Genomic DNA, 27,738 nt, shown 5'->3' on the forward strand with positions numbered 1-27,738 from the left:
TCAATGACCCCCGGGGCGGGCCGATTTTGACCCTAGGGCTATAATTTGAACAATCTTGGGAGAGGTCTACCAGGCAATGCCTTATGCAAAATATCTAAGCTCTAGGCTATTTGGGTCTTTACAATAAGGTATTTTAAGTTTTTACTATATGTACATATAGTGAAAATCAATGACCCCGGGGCAGGGCCGATTTTGACCCCAGGGCTATAATTTGAACAATCTTGGTAGAGGTCTACCAGACAATGCCTTATGCAAAATATCTAAGCTCTAGGCCTTTTGGGTCTTTACAAGAAGATTTTTTAAATTTATTCTTATAATTCCTTTTGGTTGCCATGGCAACCAGATTTCTGCATGGAATGAAATTCTTTGAACAACTTTGGAAGCACTTCACCCAAGGATCAATCCTGCCAAGTTTGGTTGAAATTGGACTATTGGTTTTTCACAAGAAGATTTTTTACGTTCACTATATAATCTATATAACAATGACCCGGGGCGGGGCCTATTTTGACCCCAGGGCTATAATTTGAACAATGTTGGTAGAGGTCTACCAGACAATGCCTTATGCAAAATATCTAAGCTCTAGGCTATTTGGGTCTTTACAATAAGGTATTTTAAGTTTTTACTATATGAACATATAGTGAAAATCAATGACCCCGGGGCGGAGCCGATTTTGACCCCAGGGCTATAATTTGAACAATCTTGGTAGAGGTCTACCAGACAATGCCTTATGCAAAATATCTAAGCTCTAGGCCTTTTGGGTCTTTACAAGAAGATTTTTTAAATTTGTTCTTATAATTCCTTTTGGTTGCCATGGCAACCAGATTTCTGCATGGAATGAAATTCTTTGAACAACTTTGGAAGCCCTTCACCCAAGGATCAATCCTGCCAAGTTTGGTTGAAATTGGACTACTGGTTTTTCACAAGAAGATTTTTTAAGTTCACTATATAATCTATATAACACACACACACACACACACACAAACAAACACACACACACACAGGTGAATCGCTATATGCCACCGCATCGCAGATGCTGCGGTGGCATAAAAATTTATGATTGCCATTTCTAAAGAAGTAAAAATTTATTTATTTCTGAGGTATCATGTGCCTTTAACGTGTAAATATTACTCTACTTAATCCTTAACCTGCAGGACCCAAAAGTCATTAGCTTTTGCCACCAGTATAGAGTCAGGCCATCCTTTACCCCCGTGCAGTCTGACTGGGCCCAATACTGTTGAATGTTCACTGTTAGTATTTGATGTTGAAATCCCTTTAATTTTGAATATGCTGCTCCAAATAAGTCAAATGCGCCAATCTTTTGACACATATTCAGCAAGTTGAGGGTAAATAAAAATATCCTTTGAAAATCGATGAAAAGCGATAAAAATATCTCCAATTAAGCAATACTTCACCTCCATTGTTAGTCTACCCTCACTGACTGCAGTGAGAAGTAAAGGTAACATGGTCTCTAGACCCGGGAAACCTGGTGGGGGCTTAGCACTGTTCTTTTCCTCCCTAGTGTGTGGAGCTGAAAGAAAATTATGTTTCTTCTTCAAACTGAATCCTAAACATTTGTTGATCATTTGGAGTTGTGTCCCTTTGAGGACACATACTAGAGGGCATCCCATATAAATGACCAAAGGGAAACAACTCGTAACGACAAATGCTAGTGAGAAACAACTTAAATTTTAATGATCATTTTGAGTTGTGTCCCTTTAAAGCTGTATGCTAATGGAAACAGCTTAAGGAAAACAACTCAGAATGACAAATGCTACAGAGAAACAACTCCGAATAACCATTTTAAGTTTAATTACAAACAGAAATAAATATTATACTTAAACATGCAAGCTTGGATAATATATAGACATACATGTCTAAGCAGAATGAAAACTGTATAACAGAATTAACTTGAACTTTGCAAGATCATAGCAATATCAGAAGCATTAAAGTGGCCTCTCTTAACTTTTTGTGCGTCTAAAAACGTTTCCTTACCATGATCTGTAGCAAAACAATCAATAATATCCATGTTTTCCCACAATGCCTCCTGGTCCTCCTTGGTAACCAATGGTGGTTTGACCTGACCACAACCTTGACCTATACCATCAAGGTCATCTGAGGTCAAGAAGAGATGATGTGGGGCAACCTCACATGTTACAGGTAGTCCCCTCTCCTTTGCTGCCCTGATAACTAGTATCTGTCAAAAAATATTGGGAATGTTAATTATACACTGTCTTATTAAAGCCCCCCCCCCACCAAAAAAAAAAAAACACACAACAAAACTTGATATAAATTCAATTGCTTAGTTTCATTTAGAGTTTAATAATATATGTTTCCCAAAATTTGACTTAGAAAGTAAGGTATTAACTTTAAAGAGTGAAAATTAAGAAACTTAGAATTATATACATGTAGCGTGAAAAACAGATTACAAATGAATAGCTGGTACTACATTAAACATGTTTCTAAGGATAATTGTGATTATTAACTTCATGCTGATTGACAAAAGTCAGTAAGAGGGGATAATAAAATTTGATCAACTTTTTAAGAAACTCAAATTCTGCCATTTTATAAATGTTATTAACATCATATATTTTTCATCATCTCTTATTGAAACAACTGATTTTTTATGTTCCTACTTGAAACAACTGATTTTTTATGTTCCTACATATACGTGTTGAGATAACTCCAAACTTCTGAATTCCGGAAACTTCTAAAATCCGAACTTTTCTGCTAGTCCCACAGGTGTTCAGTTGTAAGAAATTCATTTTTTTTTTAAAGATTTTTAACCTCAGCGGAATTCCTTTAATTAACATTATTCACCCTTAATAAGAAATTCAACAATTTTTAAACATTACACGTTATTTTAACGTAACACACCTCATCTCTGCGGGCAACATGACAAATATGGACAGGTCTCTTATACAGTTCTGCCAACAATATCACCGCCGCAGTGTGGGTTCCTTCAGCATGGGTACATAGTGGCAAATGTTTTGGCCAGTGCTCAAAATGCTGAAAAATAAATTATGAGTGTACATTATAATAACAATCTCAAAGTTGGATGCCTATTCAGGCATCAAATTCTTAATAAATTATTGTTTGGGTTTTTTAAATTCATCATAAGACATTGACCTATTTGTAATATTTCTTTGTGAAATCTGCCATAATATACAGTAAGTCTTGAACTAATAAATCTACTCTAGTATGATTCAAAGTCAAGTTACCTTAGCAGTTCAGCTAAGGGACAATGTTTCATACTAGTTATGAGTAATTCTTATACCTTCATCATACTAATTATGAGTAATTGCCAAACTTCACCATACTAGTTATGATTAACTCCCATAACGTCATCACACTAATCATGAGTAATTTCAATACCATCATCATACTTATTGAGTAAATCTCATACCTTCATCACACTAATTATGAGTAATTTCAATACCATCATCATACTTATTGAGTAAATCTCATACCTTCATCACACTAATTATGAGTAATTCCCATACCTTCATCATACTTAATGAGTAAATCTCATACATTCATTATACTTATTATGAGTAATTCTCATACCTTCATCATACTATTTATGAGTAACCTTCATCACACTAATTATGAGTAACTCTCATACTTTCATCATATTAGTTATGAGTTATCCTCATACCTTCATCAATCAAGTTATGAGTTATCATACCTTCACCATCCTGCTTATGCATAATGCTCGTAACTTCATCATTCTAGTTATGAATTATTCTCATACCTTCATCCAGATGGAGATATCATCTAATTTTAAAGTTGTAAATGTCTCATTGAGGTACATCTTCAGAGCTGCGGCCATGTTTCCTATGGATGGAAGGCTGGCATAGTTGTCACTGCTGGCCCCGACAAAAACACCAAAATCACACCTTGCTCCTGATCTTGCCAGTTTCTAAAATATATCCAACAAAATACATATGTATGTAACATATACCGGTGCCTCATATTTCCAAGGCACTTACTTTTAAATTACACACAACAAATAGTAGAATAATATAGTTCGAAAAAATGTCCAAAAAAATGAAGACATGTAAATTATGTCAAGACTTTAATCCATTTCGAGATCATATACAAAAGTCTAGTTGGCATCAGAGATTGTTGAATGTTCAAACCAAATTACGTTCCTTGAAACTTAATTTCCACCTTGTTGAAATATCTTTTAAGCAAAGATATTTATTAATTCTGCTGTTGGATTCACACCAAGCACCTGGCATGATGACTTTTACCCTAACTATATCAGCATCTCAAAACAGAAATGATACCTGTGTCAAAGCAAATGCAGCCTCATCCACTGTTGGGGGATTTGTGTTTGGCATGGCAAGTATCATGGTGACGCCACCAGCCAGTGCTGCGGCTGTACACGAGCTCCAATCTTCCTTATGTGTGGCCCCAGGTTCTCTCACATGGACATGTACATCAATCAGACCTGAAGTAAACAAGAAACGGTAGTTGTATTAAGAGATTTTTTTTCTTTCTTTAAAGTTCAACTAAAACTCCGCGAGTCGGATGTGTCGCCTTGTGAACAATATCGTTTAGGTGAAATGGCCAGGACAAAAATGAAATACGAAACCTAACAAAGGGCAATAGCTCAAAAAATAATAAGTGCAGAGCAGCAGTTTTATGCATTGCACTTCTTATCAATAAGATCTATCATTCTATGAAGTTTCAAGCCCATATCTTTTATAATTTATGAGTAATGGCCTGGACAAAAATAAAATATGAAAATATATAAAGGGTAATAACTCAAAAAAAGAAATGCAGAGTACCGGTTCCTGTACACTGCACTTTTTCTTAATGAGATCTATCATCCTAAGAAGTTTCATGTCTATAGCTTTCATACTTGAGGAGAAATGACCTGGTTAAAATAAAGTATGAAAAATAACAAAGGGCAATAACTCAAAAAATAAGAAATGCAGAGTACCGGTTCTTGTGCACTGCACTTCTTCTTAACGAGATCTATCATCCTATGAAGTTTCAAGTCCATAGCTTATATACTTTTGGAGAAATGGTCTGGACAAAGATAAAGTATGAAAATTAACAAAGGGCATTAACTCAAAAATATGAAATGCAGAGTACCTGTTCCTGTGCACTGCACTTCTTCTTGATGAGATCTATCATCCTATGAAGTTTCAAGTCCATAGCTGTTACACATTAGGAGAAATGGCCCGGACAAAAATAAAGTATGAAAATTAACAAAGGGCAATAACTCAAAAAATAAGAAATGCAGAGTACCTGTTCTTGTGCACTGCACTTCTTCTTAATGAGATCTATCATCCTATGAAGTTTCAAGTCCATGGCTTTTATACATTAGGAGAAATGGCCCGGACAAAAATAAAGTATGAAAATTAACAAAGGGCAATAACTCAAAAATTAGGAAGTGCAGAGTACCGGTTCTTGTGCACTGCACTTCTTCTTAATGAGATCTATCATCCTATGAAGTGTCAAGTCCATAGCTTTTTTAGTTGAAGAGAAATGGTCCGGACAAAATTAAAGTATGAAAATTTACAAAGGGCAATAACTCAAAAATTAAAAAGTGCAGAGTACCGGTCCTTGTGCACTGCACTTCGTGTTATTGAAAGAAGCATGCATACCAAGTTTGAAGTCAATCCAACTTAAAATGACTGAGTTATGCTCCGGACAAGCTTTAGGGGACGCCGACAACGACGCAGACGCCGCCGCCGACAAAAGTAATCCCTATATGTCGCCTTTTTCAAGGCGACACAATAAAACTGTGTTTGTACAAAATACACTTAAGTTCTCTTTATAAAATCAAGCGATTCTTCAATCTTGCTTAAAACCTACTTTTACAGCTAGCCGTTTTGATGACATTAAATGTGACGTCACTGTTTCAATTGTGCATGTACTCGTGCTCAGCAACTCGGTAATTATTATAAGTATTCCTCAACAGGCCGCAAATTCATATTCAGTCACATGACACTTATAATCAGTTGAAATCATAGGGAATTTTGTTACTATATATAATAGCAAGTGTATTAATCAATCAATTCATCTACTTTGCTACAGTAGCCCTCTGCAGAGTGACCTCTCTGCATAGAAATTACCTCTTTACAATATACAATAAACAGGTTCAATTCTGCTTTTCATTATATTTAACCTCCATACAGCAAAACAACAATTGATCTCAAAATAACATATCTACCCTTTAGAAAAGCTGAAGGCGGCATTAAATAAATAAGCAAAATATAAGAAATTGACATTAAAGTGACAAAAATGTTTTTGTTTTTCTTAAAAAATGCATTAAAGGAAACAAAAAATCACTATACCTGGCAATTTAATCACTCTCTGGGAGGCTATACAATCAATATGGGTCTTAAGTGGTGGAGCTGTCTTCAAACGCTTCAATGCCTGTTACAAATATATGTAATTTATAAAGTTAAAAAAAAATTTCCTTTCCATTTTTTTTTCTTCAAGAATTATCATTTATCAAGTCTATATTATATCAAATTTTCTGAATTTCGACCGTACCCTGCAATATACATATATGTATTTGATAAAGTAAAAAAAAAATATGTTTTCATTTCTTTTTCAGAAATTATTTTTTATCAAACTTATCTTAAAATCTAACTGGGGTATGAAAAACTTAAACACTCTATAAAAAGAAATTCACAGCATAAAAGTATAGCTTTGGGGACAATGGTATTCAAAACAATTACACTGCAAGCACTGACCTATGTCATCTATGATGATTGAAATATCATGCATGTTAATTTTTTTTGTCTTTTTTAAAGATAACCCCCTATGTAATGGAAACAGATGAGACTTATAGTAAGTGCATCTGTTAACATGATATGTTTTATATAAAGTTAAAGGTCTTGTTTATTAAGTGTCACTCCTACTGAAAGGGTCAGCCATTTCTGACTTATGAGACACCTTTTGCTTGCATACCATGTTCCTCCCAACTTCTACCACTATGCCAGGCGCCAGGCGGATAGAAATAGGTAACCATTCATTTTAACTACCTCCCGGCTCACGAAGCGGCCATTTCGGAATGAGTCCCGCAAGAATCATTCATCCTTTAATTGACACTCCCTGTGGGCCCGAACCTTCGACTTGCCGATGCGAAGGTGGACGCCTTAACCAGTAGGCCAAGGGTACCGGTTTTATATTTAAATACAAGAGGAAAGGTTGACATGGGAAAGCTATATTCACCCAAGACAGCTGTAATATATATTCTGTATATTAAAAGCATTTTCTACAGTTTTAGGAAAATTTAATCTTTTCACAGAATTTTCTAAATTTTTGTGTCACCAGCTAAATTTAACAGTGAATTCAAAAGTAAAAAGAAAACTTGATGTTGATATGTTGGATTTATTGTAAAATAGCAGTTTCCATAGTAACCGTATATCCCGGAACTTTCAAAAAAGCCACACTTTCTTATGAAAATTAAAGAAGTATATGACAGTTCTAAGACACACAGTAAGCATGATTTTATACATACCCATAGGAAAAGTAGAAAAATAAACATGAATTCTGTAAATAAATGAAGAAATCTAAAAAAATTCTTTTTATAGCATTTTCTACATTTTTTTTTCGTATTCAAAATACTTTGAATATCAAATCATTTAAAACTTCTTTGCCGGCTTTTCTACCTTTAACATCAAATGGCGATGCACTTTTGTCACTACCACTTATAGGTGTGGAAACACTTGCGGAATCATCATCAAGGTTGTCTTACTAATACAAAAAGGAATTATTCATCTGATATTGCTAACACAATTTTCTTATTCTTCTGATCACTTCTTCATTACCATAAATTTTATTAAAATGTATTCTATATTTATAACTTATTATTTGTTTTGTACCGGAAATTTAAAACAATTCAACTACTCTTTTCTTTGTGAAGCTACTCTCTGTGATCTACGATTCATAAAAAAACCCAAAAACATCTATGAATAAATAAATAATAGATTATTTTTGTCTATGAAATATTTTTATCTCATTCGGAACATTATTCGCTACATACCTCCACTATCAGTTTTGTACATTTCACGTCTGTGATTAGTGGGACTGAGTAATCCACCGCCATTCTCCTAGTCTTGTAACCCTGGGTAACGAAGGATGACGCCCTCTGGCCGCCACTACGCAAGGGGAGATTAATCACAAGGTCAAACTTGTTCTCGGCAAGATAGTCAGCAATTGTAAGCTGGTTCCCGTTGATCTTTTCATCACCATTGTAATCATCATAGGGCCAGTCAACAGGCTTTACCTAAAAATCATACCATATGGTAAATCATATAAGTTTGTTTGCTTTGTTTGGTTTGGTTTTACGATGCTCCAACGTCATTTAGGCCAGAGGCTTACATGATATAATTTTATACAACTCGTTCAATAAATTCAGTATTGAATCTACACTCGTTTGATATCCTCTATTTATGAAATGACAACTCTTTGTAGGAACAGAACAATATGATTTGTGGTGAAAATAAACAATAAATAGAGGAAAGTAATGAATTTGCACAAATACAATATTCTATTTATCACATACCAAAAATAAAGACCGTTTGAAGTGAAAAAAACCACATTATTTTTCATTGATGCGGCTACAGTATAATGCTAACATATAGCGCGTCTTAACGCTATGCTTATATAACACAAATGACGTCACATCAAAATATATGCATGTCCGTGCAATACCATTTTTACGGAGTTGCAAAAACGGCATGGGTATGTCATAAATTTTACATATAAAAAAAAATTTAGTTTTGTGTTCCACACCTTAAGAAAATATTTGTTGGTCAGTACACAAATCTGCTCACAACAGGCTCATCTTTTATTCTAATCAAATACATCTTGCTGATTTTTCTCTGATTTTTCTATCTCAATTACTTGAACTAGCACAACAGTATCTCCTAAAAACCCGAGAACGCCTGATGATAAAATTTGGTATCATACCTTAAAACCATGTTCATTATAGAAGTCCGCTGTTCCCATACTAGCATACAGTGTATATCCCAGGTCCACCAGTGTCCTCATTGTTGGAATAAGCTCACTCTTGTGCTAAAATTGTACAAAAACACCACACCATATTTTCACAAGTTTTGACTCAAATACACAAAGTACACTATTAACAATGGGCAACATTAAAAAAAAAAATTCAACCTTAATATTAAGCAACTATAACAGTTATCAGTTCAGTTTTCTTGTTTTGAAATATAATAGAGAATTATTATCCTTTTTTCTTGCAATTTTTCCATTGTTAAAATATATGCTATACTCTATAAACTTTCTTCAAATTTATAATATAAAATCTTTCAAAGTTCTCTTAAATATACCTTGTAGCTTCCGATGGATACCAGGATATTTTGTTTCGGGATTTTGAAGCCCGTGGCCAACTGTGCCTTCAGATAAGCCTCTGGTCTGTTCTCCCCGAAACAAGCCACTTCACCTGTGCTGGCCATCTCTACACCTAGCAACACATCTGCTCCTTGGAGACGGGAGAATGAAAATACAGGCACCTGTAAGGTAAACAAGAAATATCAAAATTCTTTCGATTTCTTATGTTTTCATATACCAAACCTGTAAACATCACATGGGAACATTTTATCAACTTACTGGGGTAGGGTGACCTCACGTGCCCCTTTATATATTAAGGCATGAGGAGGCACCTAATCGAAGTTCAGAACGATCAACCTTTTTTTTTGCTGTTTGAATCTAAGAGACACGGACACAGTAAAGATCATAGGGTCAAGCTTTGCAGAAATGGTAAGACATTAGGTGCCCTTTTATGCAATACTTCAGGCATGAGTGGACACCTGTATAGAACCATTGACCATCCGTAAGCTAGCTGGATTTAGCTTCTTCACATAAAATCATCTGAAGTCCATGACTGAAGGGATCCCGAACCCACAACGGTAAGATACAAGTGATTACAAGTCAGCCACTTTAACCACTCAGCCTTGGAGGCCAGATAGCTTATTAACATATCATTACCAAGCATCTTGATAAAGCTACCTGAATCAAAGAATCCCTCACACCAAATAATCCAGACTTTCTGGCTGGGTTGGAACCAACAGGGTTGAGGGGCTAGTGATTTAAAGTTAGCACCCATAACCACTTAGTCACAGGTCAACAGTTACATCATATGAGCAATCAAGGTCATGAACCCATTGTAAATTGAATCCTAAGATCACTCTGTCTGGGTTAAGACTTAAGATTAAAACACCTTAAGATAAAAACACCTTAAGATAAAAACACTTCAAGATAAAAACACCTTAAGATAAAAACACCTCAATCATTAGATATTTGATCCCAGACTGATAAACGGAGGCAAATCTAAAGTTCCCATTAATTTTCCACATGATAGGACATCAGGTGAAAAATCTTACCAGATAACTGATGTTACTACATCGTTAGTAAGAAGACTACATAGCTATTTTAAGCAAGGAATGTTTAATACAGTATAAATAACTCAAATATTATGATAAGACTAGAATAAAATAAGATGAGGTGTGAATAATATTTTAAAATTTATGTGATTTAACTGTAGAACTATTTATTCAATGCAGTGATATGTGAAGCAGTACAACAATTGACATTACGCCGCCTGTCAATCAAGCTGGCAGGGGTCTTACAGATAAGCCAATCGACGATTGTTATCAGTTTCACGCAAAGATGTCTGAGAATACCGCATATTAGTTTCAGAGCAGACACGACCATATATATGTATATTGAAATCAAATTTGACAAAGTTTGAACCCCCACAGTGACCTAGACCTAAGTCGTAGAAACCAGAGTCTTGTTTGCGGCACACCATACATCTATGGTTATTTCATATATAAAAGAAAGATTACAATCCTTCCATGCATACTGAAGTTCCAGAGCCAACCATTCATCTATGGTTATTTCATATATATAAAAGAAAGATTACAATCCTTCCATGCATACTGAAGTTTCAGAGCTGACATTACCACCACCGTCTCTATTAATATAACATAAACAAGAACGTGTTTGTTAAACACAAATGCCCCCGGCTCAGATTCTTGTCAGTAGCAATACTTCAAAAAATGTTTACCCATTCACTCAGTTATGGGCAGAAAAATCGCCAAAAAATTGTAAACACAAGTTATAGAGCTTGACAAAGTCATGGCATTTTGTAATTGTGAAAAATATAAGTTGCCAAGTCATTGCCCTGACTTGTGAAGTTGAAAAATATTCAACTTCATGCAAGTTATCTTCCTACCAAATATGAAATACATCTGTCAATAAATAAAAGCTATATGGGCAAAAGTGTAAAAATCTATTTTTAGCACAAGTGACCTTGACCCACTGATCCCGACCCCCATCAAAAGGATGAATACCATGCAAGTTATCTTCCTACCAAATATAAAATATATATGTCACTTAATTAAGGCTGTATGAGCAAATGTGTAAAATTCTATTTTTAGCACTGGTGACCTTGACCCAACTGACCCCTAACTCTATCCAAAAGAAGAATACCATGTAAGTTATCTTCCTACCAAATATGAAATACATCTGTCAATAAATAAAGGCTGTATGGGCAAAAGTGTAAAAATCTATTTTTAGCACTTGTGACCTTGACCCAACTGACCCCTTACTCCATCAAAAGGAAGAATACCATGCAAGTTATCTTCCTACTAAATATGAAATACAACTGTCAATAAATAAAAGCTGTATGGGCAAAAGTGTAAAAATCTATTTTTAGCACAAGTGACCTTGACCCACTGATCCCTACCCCAATCAAAAGGATGAATACCATGCAAGTTATCTTCCTACCAAATATAAAATAAATCGGTCACTTAATAAAGGCTGTATGAGCAAATGTGTAAAAATCTATTTTTAGCACTGGTGACCTTGACCCAACTGACCACTATCTCCATCAAAGTTTATGTTTCTATCAATTATAAATAACATCTGTCTATAGAATAAGGTCAATACACCTGTAAAAATGTAAAAATCTATTTTTAACATTGGTGACCTTGACATTGGTAACATTGACCTTGACCCAAATGACCCCATACTACACCCAAAGAAGGAGGTGTTTGTATTAAACTAAGACATCAACTAAAAAATAAAGGCTGTATGAGCAAAAAGGTTTATATTTATTTTTTAAACCAGTGACCTTGACCTTGACCCTAGAGACCGCTTACTCCAAAAAAAATTAGAGGACCATCAAAGGTATCCACCTACTAAATATGAAAGATATCATTAAAGAAATTAAGCAATTAGGAGAAATTTAGATTTAGATAAATCCAACTTGCCGAAATAGGTTAACCAGACAAGGCCCTATTTTCAAAGTGAAAAAAGGTAAATAACTGGGAAATATGGATGACACAGTTATATAACTTGGCAATATCATGTGCTTTGTATTGATAAGTAAGTGTGGAAATTATAAAGCCATTAGTATAGATAGAACTTAAGATATTTCCAACTTGCCGTTTTAGGTTAACCACTATTCATTTTCTAAGTGCTGAAAAGGGCAATAACTTAGTAAATATGAAAGCCAGAGTTATGAAACTTGCCCAGATCATGTACTTTGTATTGATTAGTAAGTGTGTAAACTTAGAAGCTATTGGTACAGGTAGAACTTAAGAAAAATCCAACTTGCCGTTCTAGGTTAACCTCGTACGGACAGACGGACGGACGGTTCAATTACTATATGCCCGGGGGCATAAAAAGGACTTAAAGGAAATAAAATGAGAAAATATGCAATAAATATTTTAGGTGAAATTATCCTACCTAAATATTTCTATTAATGCTCAATGAATTTAGATTAAATATTTAAATACATTTCATGCTTCAATAACATCATATCTTATCACGGTTTTAATCTAAAGCCGAGGTCTGGTATATGCCAAACTTATTTTGAAGTGAATAATATTCATTTGATCACGAAAATATCTAATGCACAGATATACATATAATCATATATCATACAACAAAGTTACGAAAGGGCAATTTTAATTTTAATTTAATTTTAAATTTTGACTATTTCTGCACAAATGCATTACATGCACAAATGCATTACATACGAGGGGTTATCCAAAAATTTGTGCACTTTTTAAATATCTCTTGAACGTCAACGTATATTGTAAAGAACATTTATCAGCATACATTGTTGAATATTATTAACACATTTTGAAAGGAACAGTTAACTGTGTCAATAAATAATGATTTTATTTGCTTTTAAATAAGCACATACATGGCACCTGGCGTACGGTAGAAAAGCTCAGTAAATCCTCGTATAATTCTTGCTAAAAAACTAAAAAATTAACATAGAAAACTCGCAAAACATCGCATGTTTCTTCTATGATGTCATTTAAGCAAATCTTCAAAACAGTGGAAATCATTACCGTTAATTTTTGTTGATAATTCGCTAGAAACGCCAGACGCCGATATTGTTAACAACGGGAAAATGACGGACATGCAGTAATAAGAAAATCGCGTGATCATAAAATTTTGTTGTAATTTGGTAATGACACTTACATAAACATTTGATAACTAGAAATGTGTCCATAGGACAAGGGTGCCCCCACACCCCACTGTTCTGTCAATCTTATGATTCTAGGCCAAATATATTTTGGACTACATATGCCAGAAGTTGAAAACTAAAAATCTTTTACTAAGTGAAGGGATACTGAATAAATCCACTAGCAAACCCCAAGGTGCATAAGTACACATGTTGACCAACATTCTTGTAAACTTTCAGGCCTACAAGTCAAATACTTTTTCAGCTATGCAGGAACAAGTTGAAAATTGCAAATTTATACTACTGTAAATCAAGGGCAATTATAACTCTTAACAAAACTGAAAAAAATTCACAAGCAAAGTACCAGTTGCATAGCTTCACAGTTATGTTGATCATTATTAATGTAATTAAGTGATGTTGATCATTATTCCTGTAAAGTTGGTTGATTCTTACTAAAGCACTCAAGGAACAAATAACAACATAATGAAATGGTTTTTACTAAGTGAAGGGAAATAACTCTACAAATACTGACAAATCCACAAGCGAGACCCCAGGACTGCACAACAACATATGCTGAGCAACCTTCCCGTAAGGTTTAATGACTCTATGTCAAATCCTTTCTGAGTTACATGCGACACAAGTTAAAAATTGCAAAATTTTCTAAAACAAGGGCAATAACTCTAAAACTACTAAATAAATCCAGATAAAAATACCCAGGTGCACAACTGCACATGCTGATAAACATTCCTGTAAAGTTTCATGACTCTATGTCAAATCCTTTTTGAGTTACATGCGACACAAGTTGAAAATTGCAAAATTTTACTAACTCAATGGCAATAACTCTATAAATACTATATAAATCCACATAAAAATACCCAGGTGCTCAACTGCACATGCTGATCAATATTCCTGTAAAGTTTCATGACTCTAGGACAAATCCTTTTTGAGTTACATGCGACACAAGTTGAAAATTGCAAATTTTTACTAAGTCAAGGGCAATAACTCTAAAAATACTAAATAAATCCCCATCAAAATACCCAGGTGCACAATGACACATGCTGATCAACATTCCTGTAAAGTTTCATGACCCTAGGTCAAATACTTTTTGAGTTACGTGCCACTCAAGTTGAAATTTGCAAATTTTTACTAAGTCAAGGGCAATAACTCTAAAAATACTGAATAAATACAGACAAAAATACCCAGGCGCACAACTGCACATGCTTATCAACATTCCTGTTAAGTTTCATGACTCTAGATCAAATAATTTTTGAGTTATGTGCGACACAAAAGAGAACGGACGGACGGAAGGACGGATGTTCTAACAGGAGAGTAATAATGTGGCTACTCTATTGTTCTCTCTATTGTTCTTTTTAGTTACACAAAATAAAAAAGCCACATAAAAGCATTACGGAATGAATGACATCAAAGAGAAGGTACAATTACCTATTGTCCCTCTAGCCACATAATTACTCTTATATGAGTGCAGACAGACGGAAGGACGGACAAGGGTAAATCTAAATGCCGCCACTAAAGTGGGGGCACAAAAATTAGCAGACGAACAGAGAAATTAAAATTTAAAGATCATTAGTGTTTAAGTGGCAAAAGAACTTTAGTGATGGACATTACTTTGAGAAGCAGTAACCGTCATTGACTGCGTAACGTTGAAGCCCACTTTGTACATTATTGTGAAGTTAACGTCAATGACTTTTTGGAGTGTGCCGCTGTCGCCGACATGTGTTTATGTAACATTGAATATTGTTGTGATATAAGAAGCTACTAACATGAATTTTTCTGTGTTTACTTATTATAAATTCTTCTAAGCAGTGAAAGAATTTCAAATAAATATCTCAAATATATTTTACGAAACAAAGAAAGTCCACAAATTTTTGGATAACCCCTTGTATAAGTGATTTCGCACATAAAACCCTAAACATCTGTAAATGTTACTGTTTCATTGCTTCCTAGGATTTATTTCAATTGTGAGTTTAAAATTTCTTAATGTTTGATATTTGGTGATTATTTATTATTTAAAGATTAAATGTGTAGTTTTTGTGTAACTTTTATGTAAACTGTATGTCTTGGCCATATTTTGTATGTAAATCATCGTCAAAGGCATTTATAATGCCGATTTGCCAATAAATGAAATGAAATGATATAATTTTACTATTATATGTTCTGCTACATCAATTTAACTATCTTTGAATTTGTAAACTAAAATGATATTTTGTCAGTAAACATTTTCCTTGAAGTCAGCGAGAAATATAACAAGATCTTTGCCAAACGTTTTATTCATCATTAATGCGTGAATGCAGTTATTTGTTACTTTTTTAAATATCATAAAACATTGAACTTTTCAATTAAAGCATTAAAATTTTATATATACCAAATCACATAAGATAAATTCATTAGTCACTTAAGTGGCATGACAGTTTCGTGTATTGAATGTCGGTAGTCTTTGGTCTGAACTATTCTTAGTGCTAGATAGTAAAAAAGCCTTGATAATGTAAAATTTTCTAAGTAAAGAAAAGGGTAAAATTTTTCTTTAAATCCATATTACAGATATATGCCTAGGAGAGTCCTATTATGCTCTCAAAGAAGAGTATAATATTTCAACTTGTTTCAAAGCCATATGTCAATGGACTTTAAAAATATTTGAGGTACTGCCACCAAGGGCATATTTGACCCCAGTTTTTTATGTATGAATGTGAGTGTGTATGTAATTTATTAGAATGTTTTATGATAAATGCTTTATTTTTAGATTTAATGTAATGTTTTGAAATTATAATCATATTGTTAATTAACTTACTGTTTAGGTGTAAAAAGCCATAAGGCATATTTTTAGTAAAGTTTATCTTAATACTTAAATATTACATATGTCAGTCTTTTTGACACTTAAAAATATTTATTATTATTTTACTTTTAGAAATCTTTTACTTTTATTAACACCTTTTGGTTTAGGTGCTATTTATTTATAATACTTTGTAGCTTTTAGCAATTAATGCTATTAGGAAATTATGTAACATACAGAATATGTTTTATACCTTTTTTCATAAGACAATTTTTATCCAGATTAAGCATTATGTAATACTTCTCTATTTTTCATTGGTTATAATGTTTTTCAATTTGCATTGGTTAATTAATTATTTAAATCAATATACCCCAAAATATTATATATAAAGAGAGACAAAATAAGTTAAGACAGAATTAAGGATTTTTACGGTTATAAAGAAGAATTGGAACTTTTAAAAATAAAGAATGATTAGAAAGAATTGGAATTTTAAAGAATTGTTAGGAACAGACTAGGAATCAGAATCAGAATTAATGTAAGTGTGATAAAAGAATCATGAAAACATTTTGATAAGAAACATTGTGGACTTAATATATTCTTTTAAAAACTTTCTTGAAATATAACATTATTAAACTGTAACATAAATAAAATCAATAAATTGAATAAGTAATTAGGAACATTTGTGTTCATCTTCATTTCATCAAAGTTATCTGCTATCACACTCTACATACTAATAATAGGGTAAACAACGTAACCAACTGCTTGGGGTGAACACTTTATATTTTTGTATCGGGACTCAGCTTAGACCTCAGCTAATTCCCCACAGCTTAAACAACTGGTACCGAATAGCTCTACCAGAGGTCTAGGTTCCCGTACAGTGTTGCTGTTATTAGTGGAGAAGTTGTAATGCGCAGTAAGGGCCGCCGCAACCCCAGCACAGTGTAGCAGCAGCCAGCCCCAGCCCCTAGGCAGCCCCCGGTCGCATTACAAAAACTTTAACCTAAATTCTAAGTCAAAAAAGGGGCATAATTCTGTCAAAATGTTTGATACAGTTATCTCCTCCTGTCTACAGGTTGGGGTCATGATGGTGAACAAGTGTGCAAAGTTTCAAAGCCATATGTCAATGGACTTTGAAAATATTTGAGGTATTACAAAAACTTTAACATAAGTGGTTAAGCCGACGCTCAGGTGACTACAATAGCTCTACTTATTCTTATCGAATAGTCGAGCTAAAAAACTTGTATCTTCTTGTTAACTTAAGGATTTTGCTTACATTTTTAGATAATAATAATTATCCTAATTATTAAAATCAAAATATTTATCTGTGAGGGCGAGTTATTATTTTACATTTCAGAAAAACTCGAGCATAAACCAATGATGCGACGTATCCTTTCAAAGAACTTTGCGAATCCAAGTAATGACATTATGGGATATCTAGTGACTGTAAGCAAGTTTTCTCAGTTTTTTCTAATTATAAATTTAAAATTTATTCTTATGCTTAATCACTTATTTCAAAGTCATGTTCATTTTTTTTAAATTTTCATCTGAGGCAATAAATGTGCCTAGGAAAATTAACTGATTTGGCCAAGGGTCAAGGCTACAGGCTGAAAATACAACAAATTTTAACAGCATTTCATCCAATGATATGGATCGCCAATTTGTTAATAACGAAAACCCAGAATATTTAATAATATGAATGTAAATATTAAAGACTTTTTGTGAAAATGATATATGGTAAATTTATTTATAACATGCAAATTTTCTTAAATGGACTTGTCCAGCTTCCATTTTTGGAAGAGTCTATTATAATTTTGGGGATATCAAGATGAAAATTTGAAGTTTGTCAGACAACAGTAACGAGCCTGGTCAGACTGCATGGATGTGCTTTTTTGCCTGGCTCTTATAATACAGATGTCGAAGGCTTAGACTTTCAATTCTTCAATTTTATTTGTTGAGTTTTATGTTGCACCAACACAGCTTTACTGGTAAAGGAACACCTCAAATGTACTTCTGTGCATTATTTCAGACACAAACAGGGGCACCTGAGTAGAACCACCATTATTCCATAAGCTAGCTGGATAGCTTCCTCACATGAAAGGATTTTAAGTCCCAGTTGGGATTCAAACCCATAGTAATAATGTGCAAGTGGTTTGAAGTCCACAACCTTAACCACTGGGCCATGTATGCCTTTCAATTCTAGCCGGATAAAGGTCATTGAATTAAAGACTTGATGTGTTTAAACAGCTTGTTTGTTTTACTAACAATCATGTTTAAAAGATACATGTACATTTGAAACATTAAAAAGGCATTATGCCCATCAATGGAAGTGTAAATGGTGAGTGTACAGGTCAAAATCACTTTAGATCTTGCCATAATTGCTAACAGTTAATGTGTATACATAAACAGTAGCCCATGTGATGTACTGACTCACTGAAAATTTTATAAATATAATTCAGAATGTATTGTATATGCTAATCTGATAAAAGAGAGTGGGGATTTTTTTTTTTTTTTTTCAGGCAGTTCTATTTTATCTTAAACATTTTTAGTTTCAATTTTTGGTTAATGACTATTACAATTGTCAATCTTTTTTTAATACAAGAGCGACCAGTGATCACGTGTTGCCTCATGATGGCCAATTTCATGTTGGGACAAGTTTTGTGACAGACGGACAGTGCACAACTAGACTTGGTACTGATCATACCTGTAAAGTTTGGATAAAATTGCACCAGTAGTTTATGAGGAGTAGTCCCAACAAGCTATTGTGTATCTGGCAACACACAGAAAAAAAAAACACCTTTTATCAAAGCACCATAACTCGGCCAAAAATCATTCAACCGGAAAACCTGTGCAATATGCCCAAGGACTTGAGCTACAGATCAATCCTGTAAAGTTTCATTGACACAAAAAAGCAGATTCAGGTCAACTTCACAACAAAAAAATGAGTACAAAGTCATTTTAAATCCATTACAGAAACATCTAGCTAAAAGGAACAGGTTGGTGGAACATGCAGCTGTAAGGTTATGCAACATTCAACCCAACGATAACATACTAGAGGTGGGTTTCGGTCCAGGTGTTGGTCTAAATGAAGCTTTCAAAATGGTTAAAGGTAATGTCTAGTCTTCTAAACTTTTTTTCAAGAAGGAAGTAAAACAAGGCTTGCTTTTTTTGTTCTTTACAGACATAATTCATAAAGTGCTCCTTCAAAAAGGCAGCTGGCTGAATCTGATGTCCCTGACAAGATAAAAACTTAGTGACTTGAAGTATTTAACAAATCATCACCTCATTGCAGTAACGTGTTAACTCCTTATATAGTTTAATGAACATTCATTAAAGGTAACCTCTCAGCCACAATGGGCTCCATCAATATAAAAGGATTGACATGACGTCTCTGACATGATTAATACAGTCGACTCCAATTATAACAAACTCGCTTAAAACAAATTATCGTAAATAGTGAACTAAATCTCAGTGACAACCCCGTCTGATTCCTTCTTTATTTTATATATAAATCACATTGCTAAATACGTACTCGCTAAATATAACAAATTTTCGGCTATAACGAACCATTTTTCAAGCCTCAAATGACGGAAGACATGTAAATCCTCGGTTATAACAAACTGTTATAATTGAAATATCGGGATGCGCTCGATAAGGATCAGTACATGAATAATGCTATCTGATAATTATACAATCAAATGATTGTACAAGTTAGTTATGGCTTCAAGGAATAAAGATTTTGATAAAATGTTCTCACAACATAATTTCCTACATGTTACGGAAAATTTGTATTTGGCACCCTCAGTTGATTGCTGTAAATACCCGATAATAACCAAAATAATCGATTGTTTTTGTTTACAATTTATCATAGTTTGGAGACCTTTCTGTTGAAAATTTGTCAGGGTTAAATCGTATACATATACATGCACAGTGCGTTAACTGGAGTGCGGGTATTAGTTACCCGCACTCCAGAGCATGCCTATTGATTGGCTCATTTTTGCTGGGGATTACATATTGTGACGGTAGAGAAAGGAAAAGTGACAGAAATGTCATATTCAGATGCTTGTTCATTGGTTCATTTTTGCCGGGGTTTCATATTGTGACAACAGGGAAAATGCTCCTTTTTTGTTTGACTATGACAAAAGAGAAAGAACACCGAAACACTCGACAATTTGATTAATACTCAAGGGCTAGACCCCTCGTACAAAACAGATAGCCTCGTGTTTTGGTGCTCTTTCTATTACATATTAAACAAACAATAATAAACAAATAGAAAAATACATTTACCATGTACATAATATATTGTTCAATTAAATGCCCCACATTAAATAGCCATTAAATAACCGCTGCAGTAAGATACTGGTTACACTGGCAACAGTGAAAAGTAAGGCTTTTTCATGGCAAATTTCCCCATCCTAACAAATCAGCAAACTGTTGCTAAATCGCTTTTAGCGAACTTCGGATATAACAAACGATATTTTAATGTCCCATTGAGTTTGTTATAACCGGAGTCCACTGTACTTCAGATCAATTGACATTGACCATTCTGCCTCCAGCTATTAAATTATATAAACAGATATATGCCACATACCTGCCAGTGACTTTAAGTATCCATGTATGTAACTTAAACAATTATAACATGGTTCACAGATGTTATTAAATGTTATCCTGGACTTGGCAAATGTGGTTAACCCCAGGTATAAATTTTACTGTTTTAACATCAAGGTGCACTACCATTCACAATATAGTGATCAACATCTTATGTTTATTATCTGAGGTGCACAGTCATGGATTATCTGGAAACCTAATGTGTAAGCCTCATTAAACAAGCAATTATCATAGTATTGCAAGCAATCCATAAGTCCCCTACCGGTTAGAACCCCATCAACATTCTGAAGGGCCATTCACTAATGTTTCAATTTTTCTCTATTTTAAGTAAATTTGTTGGAAAAGTTCTTTAAAAGTGATCACAGGAAACAGTTTTTATGAACAGACAGACAGACGGACTGAAGGACACTCTAAAGTTAATATTTGAAACATCCCTGTTACCAAAATATAACATTTTAAAAGCAAAATTCTTAAACAGGAGATAACTCTTGAATTAAAGATGCAATTTCATAAAAATTTTCAGCTCTTTTTGACTAATCACAAATACTTTGTTATATTTGCCATGTTTTAAGCCTATTTGTTGCCAAGCAACTGATATTTTTTCAAAATAGGAAGAACAGATAAGACATGCATAATCTCAAGACTGCATCTACCCATATGTCAAGTTTCATAAAAATATTTCCAGTACTTTTTGAGTTATCACTGGATTCAGTTTATGTGTAAAATTTGCCATATTTTCAGTCTATGTGTTGCCATAGCAACCAGAATTTTCAACATAGGAAGAAAAGAAAAAAGACGTGCATAATCTCAAAGACTGCCATCTACCCCTATGTCAAGTTTCATAAAAATATTTCCAGTACTTTTTGCGTTATCACTGGATCCAGTTTATGTGTAAAATTTGCCATATTTTCAGCCTATTTGTTGCCATAGCAACCAGAATTTTCAACATAGGAAGAAAAGAAAAAGACGTGCATAAATCTCCATACTGCCATCTATCCATATACCAAGTTTCATAAAAATATTTTCAGTACTTTTCAAGTTATTGCGGGATCCAGTTTTGTGGACGGACGGACTGACGGACTGACAGACGGACGGACAGACGGACGGACGGACAGACGGACGGAGGGTAAACCTAAAGTCCCCTCCGGTAAACCGGTAGGGGACTAATAAATGCTCTACCTTCCTACCCTACCCCTCTTCCCACCTACCCTACCTTACGGTTACCCTACAACCCCTAAAGCCAAAATCAAACTTTACCTAACCTACCCAACCTACTCCATTCCACCCCACTCCACCCATCCATCCACTATCTACCAACCTATTTACTTACTTACTTTCCTCCTAAACAAATTTACCAAGTTATAACTGTATAACTGTTTCTAACACAGGATAAGAGGAGAAACACAAATTTGCCGAGTTCCAAAGTAGATCTAGCTCTATGTGTTTTCATTTCATGTTCTTGTTTTTAAGTTATCTGCCCTTGAATTGGACTTTTTTGTTAAATTCAAGAGCAGATACTTTACAATGTAGGGAATTAATATAATTTTTTTTCTTATTTTTATGAAGCTTACCTTCGTTTTAGTAGATATGCAAAATTTCTAGAAAAAATTTAGAGTGGGTAGAGTAAAGTACCCATATTTCGACACTTTACGATAAATTTTTGTTACAATTTGACATTTTTATGTATATCCTAATTTCAACACCGCACTTTACAGTATCCGACATTTTCGTGCCCTTTTCAGACAATAATTCTTAGGTAGCATCTAAGGTTTTCCATGTAATAATAGTATAAACTTTGTCCGCTGAGGGTCCGGTATTTCGACATGGTGATCCTAAATTCGACACCCTAATTAAGGTTTGAGAAATACATTAAAAGATCAAATAATATAAAAATGAAATGAACTCTTACACTATTAATAACACTCTACGACCCAAACATGATTATGAAAGAATATTGCATTAAAAACACTATCAGTTCATGTCTTAAATCAGTAAAAATGTGTATGACTTTTGTAGTCTATACATTTTTTTAATGTCTTTACATACATAATTTGATTATAGAGAAAAATGTATGAAGCGGGGATTTCCAATTACGTCATTGCGTCAGCAGTGCACATTATGTACCACGGACAGACTGTTTAGCGGAAATATTTCATTTTTTGGATTAGATCTTAGTTTAAATCATAGGTCTACTCTGAATTCATAATCGGTAGAGTTTATATATAAATACTCATAATTGATTATAATTAATTATGTATCACTAATGGCCCAAAGTCCAAGCAAGTCTGCCACTTTACTAAGGGAGCCGTTAAAGCATGTAGCCTACTAGTATTAAAATAACTGATACCTGCAAATGTTTTTTCCAGGTAAAATAGTCTCCTAAAAGTGTTTTCTTCCATACAAAATGATCTAAGACTTTTTAATCTTTACTTCATAATGGGTTACATGTAGTGTTGCAGTCAGCATGCACTGTTTAGATTCAAACCAGTTGGTGCATTTCCACTAAGCTTAAGCTTATCAGTCAGGATGCCAAATGTAATTGCTGTTTTTATCTTCTTTGATATTTCACCTCTTTGAACCATAAAAAATAGTGTTTATCATTTTTCTTTTCATTAGATTCAGTTGACAAGTATACACAATTAGGCATCAATATGTAATTTTAAACTGTAAAACACTGATATAGGTATTGCGGAAGTTCATTTAAACCAAATACATTGTATATTTTCGGAATAAACAAAATCAGAAAACATTACCTTTACATGTTACTAATGAAATGTATTTTTCTACATGAGAATTTATTTGCAGCATCTAATACCTCAATAACAAAAAGTGTTTACGGAGTAACATTTATATACTCTGGTAAATAGTTATTTGTCCACAGCCAAATACAATATACGTACATGGAATGTCATATTTTGTCAGTTTGATTAAAGTTAGTTCTAAATTGGTTTGATTCAGTCACGTGTGTCAAAATCACAAACTTCCTTCAAAATTTGGTTCCTAAGTTCGACACTCACGCCTTGGCGGGAGATTTAACTCTAGACAAGCTGTTGAAGGTCCAGTTTGAAGAACAACTTCAATAAGTGTGTTTAAAAAGTTAATAATAGCATAATTTGACAAAAATTAAATAGTAGCTTTACTATTATACATATGTCGACCTCTAACACGTTTCCCTAAGAAGTACTTTTTAATGTTCGAATTTTCGAGCCACTCTTTCGTACTATCCAATGTCAGCGAAATGGGTGCCAATGTGGTTTGAATTTTTTTCAAGACGTCATCAAATGAATGATGAACGTAAATAACGATCAAAATATCAGTAAAAACCCTTAATTTTGGGATTTCATTATGTTTGTAAAAAAAGGTGTCGAAAAAATGGGTATGTCGAATTAAGTGGCTATTGCTCTAGTTTTTATTCCAACTTCTTGTTTTAACCTGTGCATATTTTTCTTATAAAATGGCCTATTTTTTAAGAATTTAAGTACCTTAATTTTCATTGAAAAAAATAAGCAGAAACGATGTAAGGAATTGCATATTATTATGTATTGTACTCAACAATAAAAAGAACTAGAAATGTGTCCATAGGACACGGGTGCCCCCACCGCGACACTGTTCTGTCAATCTTTTTACTAAGTCAAGGGAAATAACTCTACAAATACTGGATAAATCCACAAGCGAAACACCAAGTGCAAATCTAAAATATGCTGAGCAACCTGCCCATAAGGTTTACTGACTATGTCAAATCCTTTTGAGAAACTTGCGACACAAGTTGAAAATTGCAAAAATTTTCTAAGTGAAGGCAATAACTCTAAAAAAACTACTAAATAAATCCAGACGAAATATCTGGTGCACAACTGCACATGCTGATCAATATCCTGTAAAGTTTCATGACTCTAGGTCAAATACTTTTTTGTGTTATGTGCGACACCAAGTTGAAAAATTGCAAAATGTTTACTAAGTCAAAGGCAATAACTCTAATAATACTAAAAATATGCACACGAAAATACCCAGGTGAACAACTACACATGCTGATCAACATTCCTGTAAAGTTTCATGACTCTAGGTCAAATACTTTTTGATTACGTGCGACACAAGTTAAAAATTGCAAAATTTTACTAAATCAAGGGCAATAACTATTGAAAACACTAAAAAATATCAGACGAAAATACCCAGGTGCACAACTACACATGCTGATCAAACATTCCTGTAAAAGTTTCATGACTTGTAGGTCAAATACTTTGAGTTACATGCAACACAAGTTGAAAATTTGCAAAATTTTACTAAGTCAAGGGCAATAACTCTGAAAATACTAAATATATCCAGACCCAAAATACCCAGGTGCCACAACTACACACATGCTGATCAACATTCCTGTTTAAAGTTTCATGATCTAGGTCAAATACTTTTTGAGTTAAGTGCGACACAAAAGTGAACGGACGGTTGGCGGACGGATGTTTCTCACAGGACAGTAATTATTGTGGCTACTCTATTGTTCTCTCTATTGTTCTTTTTAGCCACGCAAAAGAAAATAGCCACATAAAAAGCATTACGGAATGAATGACATCAAAGAGAACCTATTGTCCCTCTAGCCACATAATTAGCTCTTCCTGTGAGTGCGGACGGCCACGGACAGACGGACGGAAGGACAAGGGTAAATCTAAATGCCCGCCACTAACGTGGGGGCACAAAAACATAATCCAGAAGTAAAAACAAGAAATCATTTAAGTATGTATAAGTTATCAGCCCTTGAAATGACCTCAAATAAGTAGAAATGTCTGATTCAGGGGCAGATAACTCAAAAACAAGAACAGTGACCCATTTTTTTTTTTTTAAATGTTTCTGTTATCATATTCTATCAACATGTCAAGTTTAAAGAAATTCTGTTGAACAGTTTTGATTTTGCCTATATGTCTAAATGAAAACGAGCGAAAACGTCCTTAACCATTTAACATAATCATTTGAGTTGGCAATAAAGGAATTGCATGTAAGTGGCAATGTTTACAGGTAGTCTTTTACATGCTGTTCCAGGAACAAAATTTTTGTATGTAAACATGTAACGTTCTGGTTTTTTGTATATTTACAGATGGTTCTGGTATAGTTCATGGCATTGATATCTCTAATAGGAGTTTTAACACGGCTAGTCGAAACTTGAAACAGGAAATCACAACGGGGAAAGTAACGCTCCATATGGCCTCCGTGACAGATATTCCATTTGATGCCAGTACATTTGACAGTATATTTCATACTAACTGTTACTTTTTCTGGCCAGACATGGACGCTGCAGCTAAAGAACTTCACAGAGTGATTAAACCAGACAAGTTAATAGTTACGTGCCACAAACATTCTCTAACAAAACAAATAGCGAAACATGGATTCATGCAATGCGGAAATATCGACCCAGACAGATACATGTCCGCCCTTGAGAAAAACGGTTTCTATGATGTTAATATGAAAAGTGTTTCATTTGAAAACAAAAACGTTGATGCAATTGTTGCAAAAGCAAAAAAATACGTGACCTAATTTATGTAGGCAATAAATCTAAAATAATTAGCCCTCGAGATAAACTGATGAAAATTATAATAAACAAAACAAGATTGCATTTGAGAACAAGCAAATATCATAGTATTGCAAGCAATCCATAAGTCACCTACCGGTAAGAGCCCAAGCAACATTCTGAAGGGCCATTGGCCATTCACTTAGGTTCCTATTTTAAGTAAATTTGTTGAAAAAGTTCTTTAAAAGTGATCACAGGAAACAGTTTTTATGTACAGACAGACGGACTGAAGGGACACCTAAAGTATTTTTAAACATCCCTGTTATCAAAATATAACATTTTTTAAAATTCCTATCATGATTGAAGAAGTTGGAGTAAAAATTACCAATTTCTCAAAAAAAAGTCTAAGTTCAAAAGGGGCATAATTCTGGAAATAGTCTTGCTAGAGTATTGAACACTCACAAATGTTGAGTGACAATAAGAAACATTTATATGAAGATTGAAGTAGATACATTCAGAAAAAGAAGTTATTTAAAAAAACCAATGTTTTTTTTCATGAAAATTTTAAGTTCAAGGGAGGTAATTCTGATAAATTTTGTGCTAGAGTTTGTAAACTTGTCACATATGATGTGGTTGATGACAAGCAACTTATATTTAAAGTTTTGAAAAAATACCTTTAAGAAATAAAGAACTTATAGTGAAAAAAACTTAAAAACTTAGAATCAGAAAATCTTGAAATCAGTCTATTTGTTGCCATAGCAACCAGAATTTTCAATACAGGAAGATAAAAAAGGATGTGCATAATTTCCATACTGCCATCTACCCATATGGTCAAGTTTCATAAACATATTTTTCAGTACTTTTTTGTTATCACTGGATCCAGTTATGTGTAAAATTTGCCATATTTTCAGTCTATTTGTTGCCATAGCAACCAGAATTTTCAACATAGGAAGAAAGAAAAAGACGTGCATAATCTACATACTGCCATCCATTCATATATCAAGTTTCATAAACATATTTTCAGTACTTTTTGTGTTATCACTGGATCCAGGTTATGTGTAAAATTTGCCATATTTTCAGTCTATTTGTTGCCATAGCAACCAGAATTTTCAACATAGGAAGAAAAGAAAAAGACGTGCATAACCTACATACTGCCATCCATTCATATATCAAGTTTCATAAAAATATTTTCAGTACTTTTTGCATTATCGCGGGATCCAGGTTATGTGTAAAATTTGGCATATTTTCAGTCTATTTGTTGCCATAGCAACCAGAATTTTCAACATAGGAAGAAAAGAAAAAGACGTGCATAATCTCCATACTGCCATCTATCCATATATCAAGTTTCATTAAAATATTTTCAGCACTTTTTGCGTTATC

General features: G+C 33.8%; 2 protein-coding genes across 6 annotated transcripts in view; one reads left to right on the forward strand and one right to left on the reverse strand.

Moving 5' to 3' along the window:
* The window catches only part of LOC132748397 (CAD protein-like), an 89,455-nt gene that overhangs the window by 18,629 nt on the left and 43,088 nt on the right, over nt 1-27,738 (reverse strand). For all 5 annotated transcript variants that reach the window (XM_060738001.1, XM_060738004.1, XM_060738002.1 and 2 more), the window contains 9 exons: nt 9,321-9,503; nt 8,941-9,045; nt 8,012-8,254; nt 6,312-6,393; nt 4,290-4,453; nt 3,752-3,919; nt 2,875-3,006; nt 1,993-2,194; nt 1,413-1,528 (listed from right to left, as the gene is read on the reverse strand). In XM_060738001.1, coding sequence (XP_060593984.1) covers nt 1,413-1,528; nt 1,993-2,194; nt 2,875-3,006; nt 3,752-3,919; nt 4,290-4,453; nt 6,312-6,393; nt 8,012-8,254; nt 8,941-9,045; nt 9,321-9,503 — 1,395 coding nt within the window. The remainder of the gene's footprint in view (nt 1-1,412; nt 1,529-1,992; nt 2,195-2,874; nt 3,007-3,751; nt 3,920-4,289; nt 4,454-6,311; nt 6,394-8,011; nt 8,255-8,940; nt 9,046-9,320; nt 9,504-27,738) is intronic.
* Nucleotides 15,371-26,428, forward strand: LOC132748399 (uncharacterized methyltransferase YdaC-like). The gene is made up of 4 exons (XM_060738006.1): nt 15,371-15,453; nt 17,617-17,705; nt 19,233-19,368; nt 25,948-26,428. The coding sequence occupies exons 2-4, from the start codon at nt 17,637-17,639 to the stop codon at nt 26,382-26,384; spliced, it is 642 nt and encodes a 213-aa protein (XP_060593989.1). The 5' UTR covers nt 15,371-15,453; nt 17,617-17,636; the 3' UTR covers nt 26,385-26,428.

Source organism: Ruditapes philippinarum, unplaced genomic scaffold (genome assembly GCF_026571515.1).
Source record: "Ruditapes philippinarum isolate M1 unplaced genomic scaffold, ASM2657151v2 ctg1310_1_1_1_1, whole genome shotgun sequence".
Lineage (NCBI taxonomy): Eukaryota > Metazoa > Mollusca > Bivalvia > Venerida > Veneridae > Ruditapes > Ruditapes philippinarum.

Excerpts from the sequence above, each read along its gene's own strand:
- LOC132748399 (XM_060738006.1), top strand. The coding sequence starts at position 17,637 with ATGATGCGACGTATCCTTTCAAAGAACTTTGCGAATCCAAGTAATGAC. Across the intron at positions 17,706-19,232 it reads TTATGGGATATCTAGTGACT|AAACATCTAGCTAAAAGGAA; the intron begins GTAAGCAAGTTT and ends AATCCATTACAG. Across the intron at positions 19,369-25,947 it reads AGCTTTCAAAATGGTTAAAG|ATGGTTCTGGTATAGTTCAT; the intron begins GTAATGTCTAGT and ends GTATATTTACAG.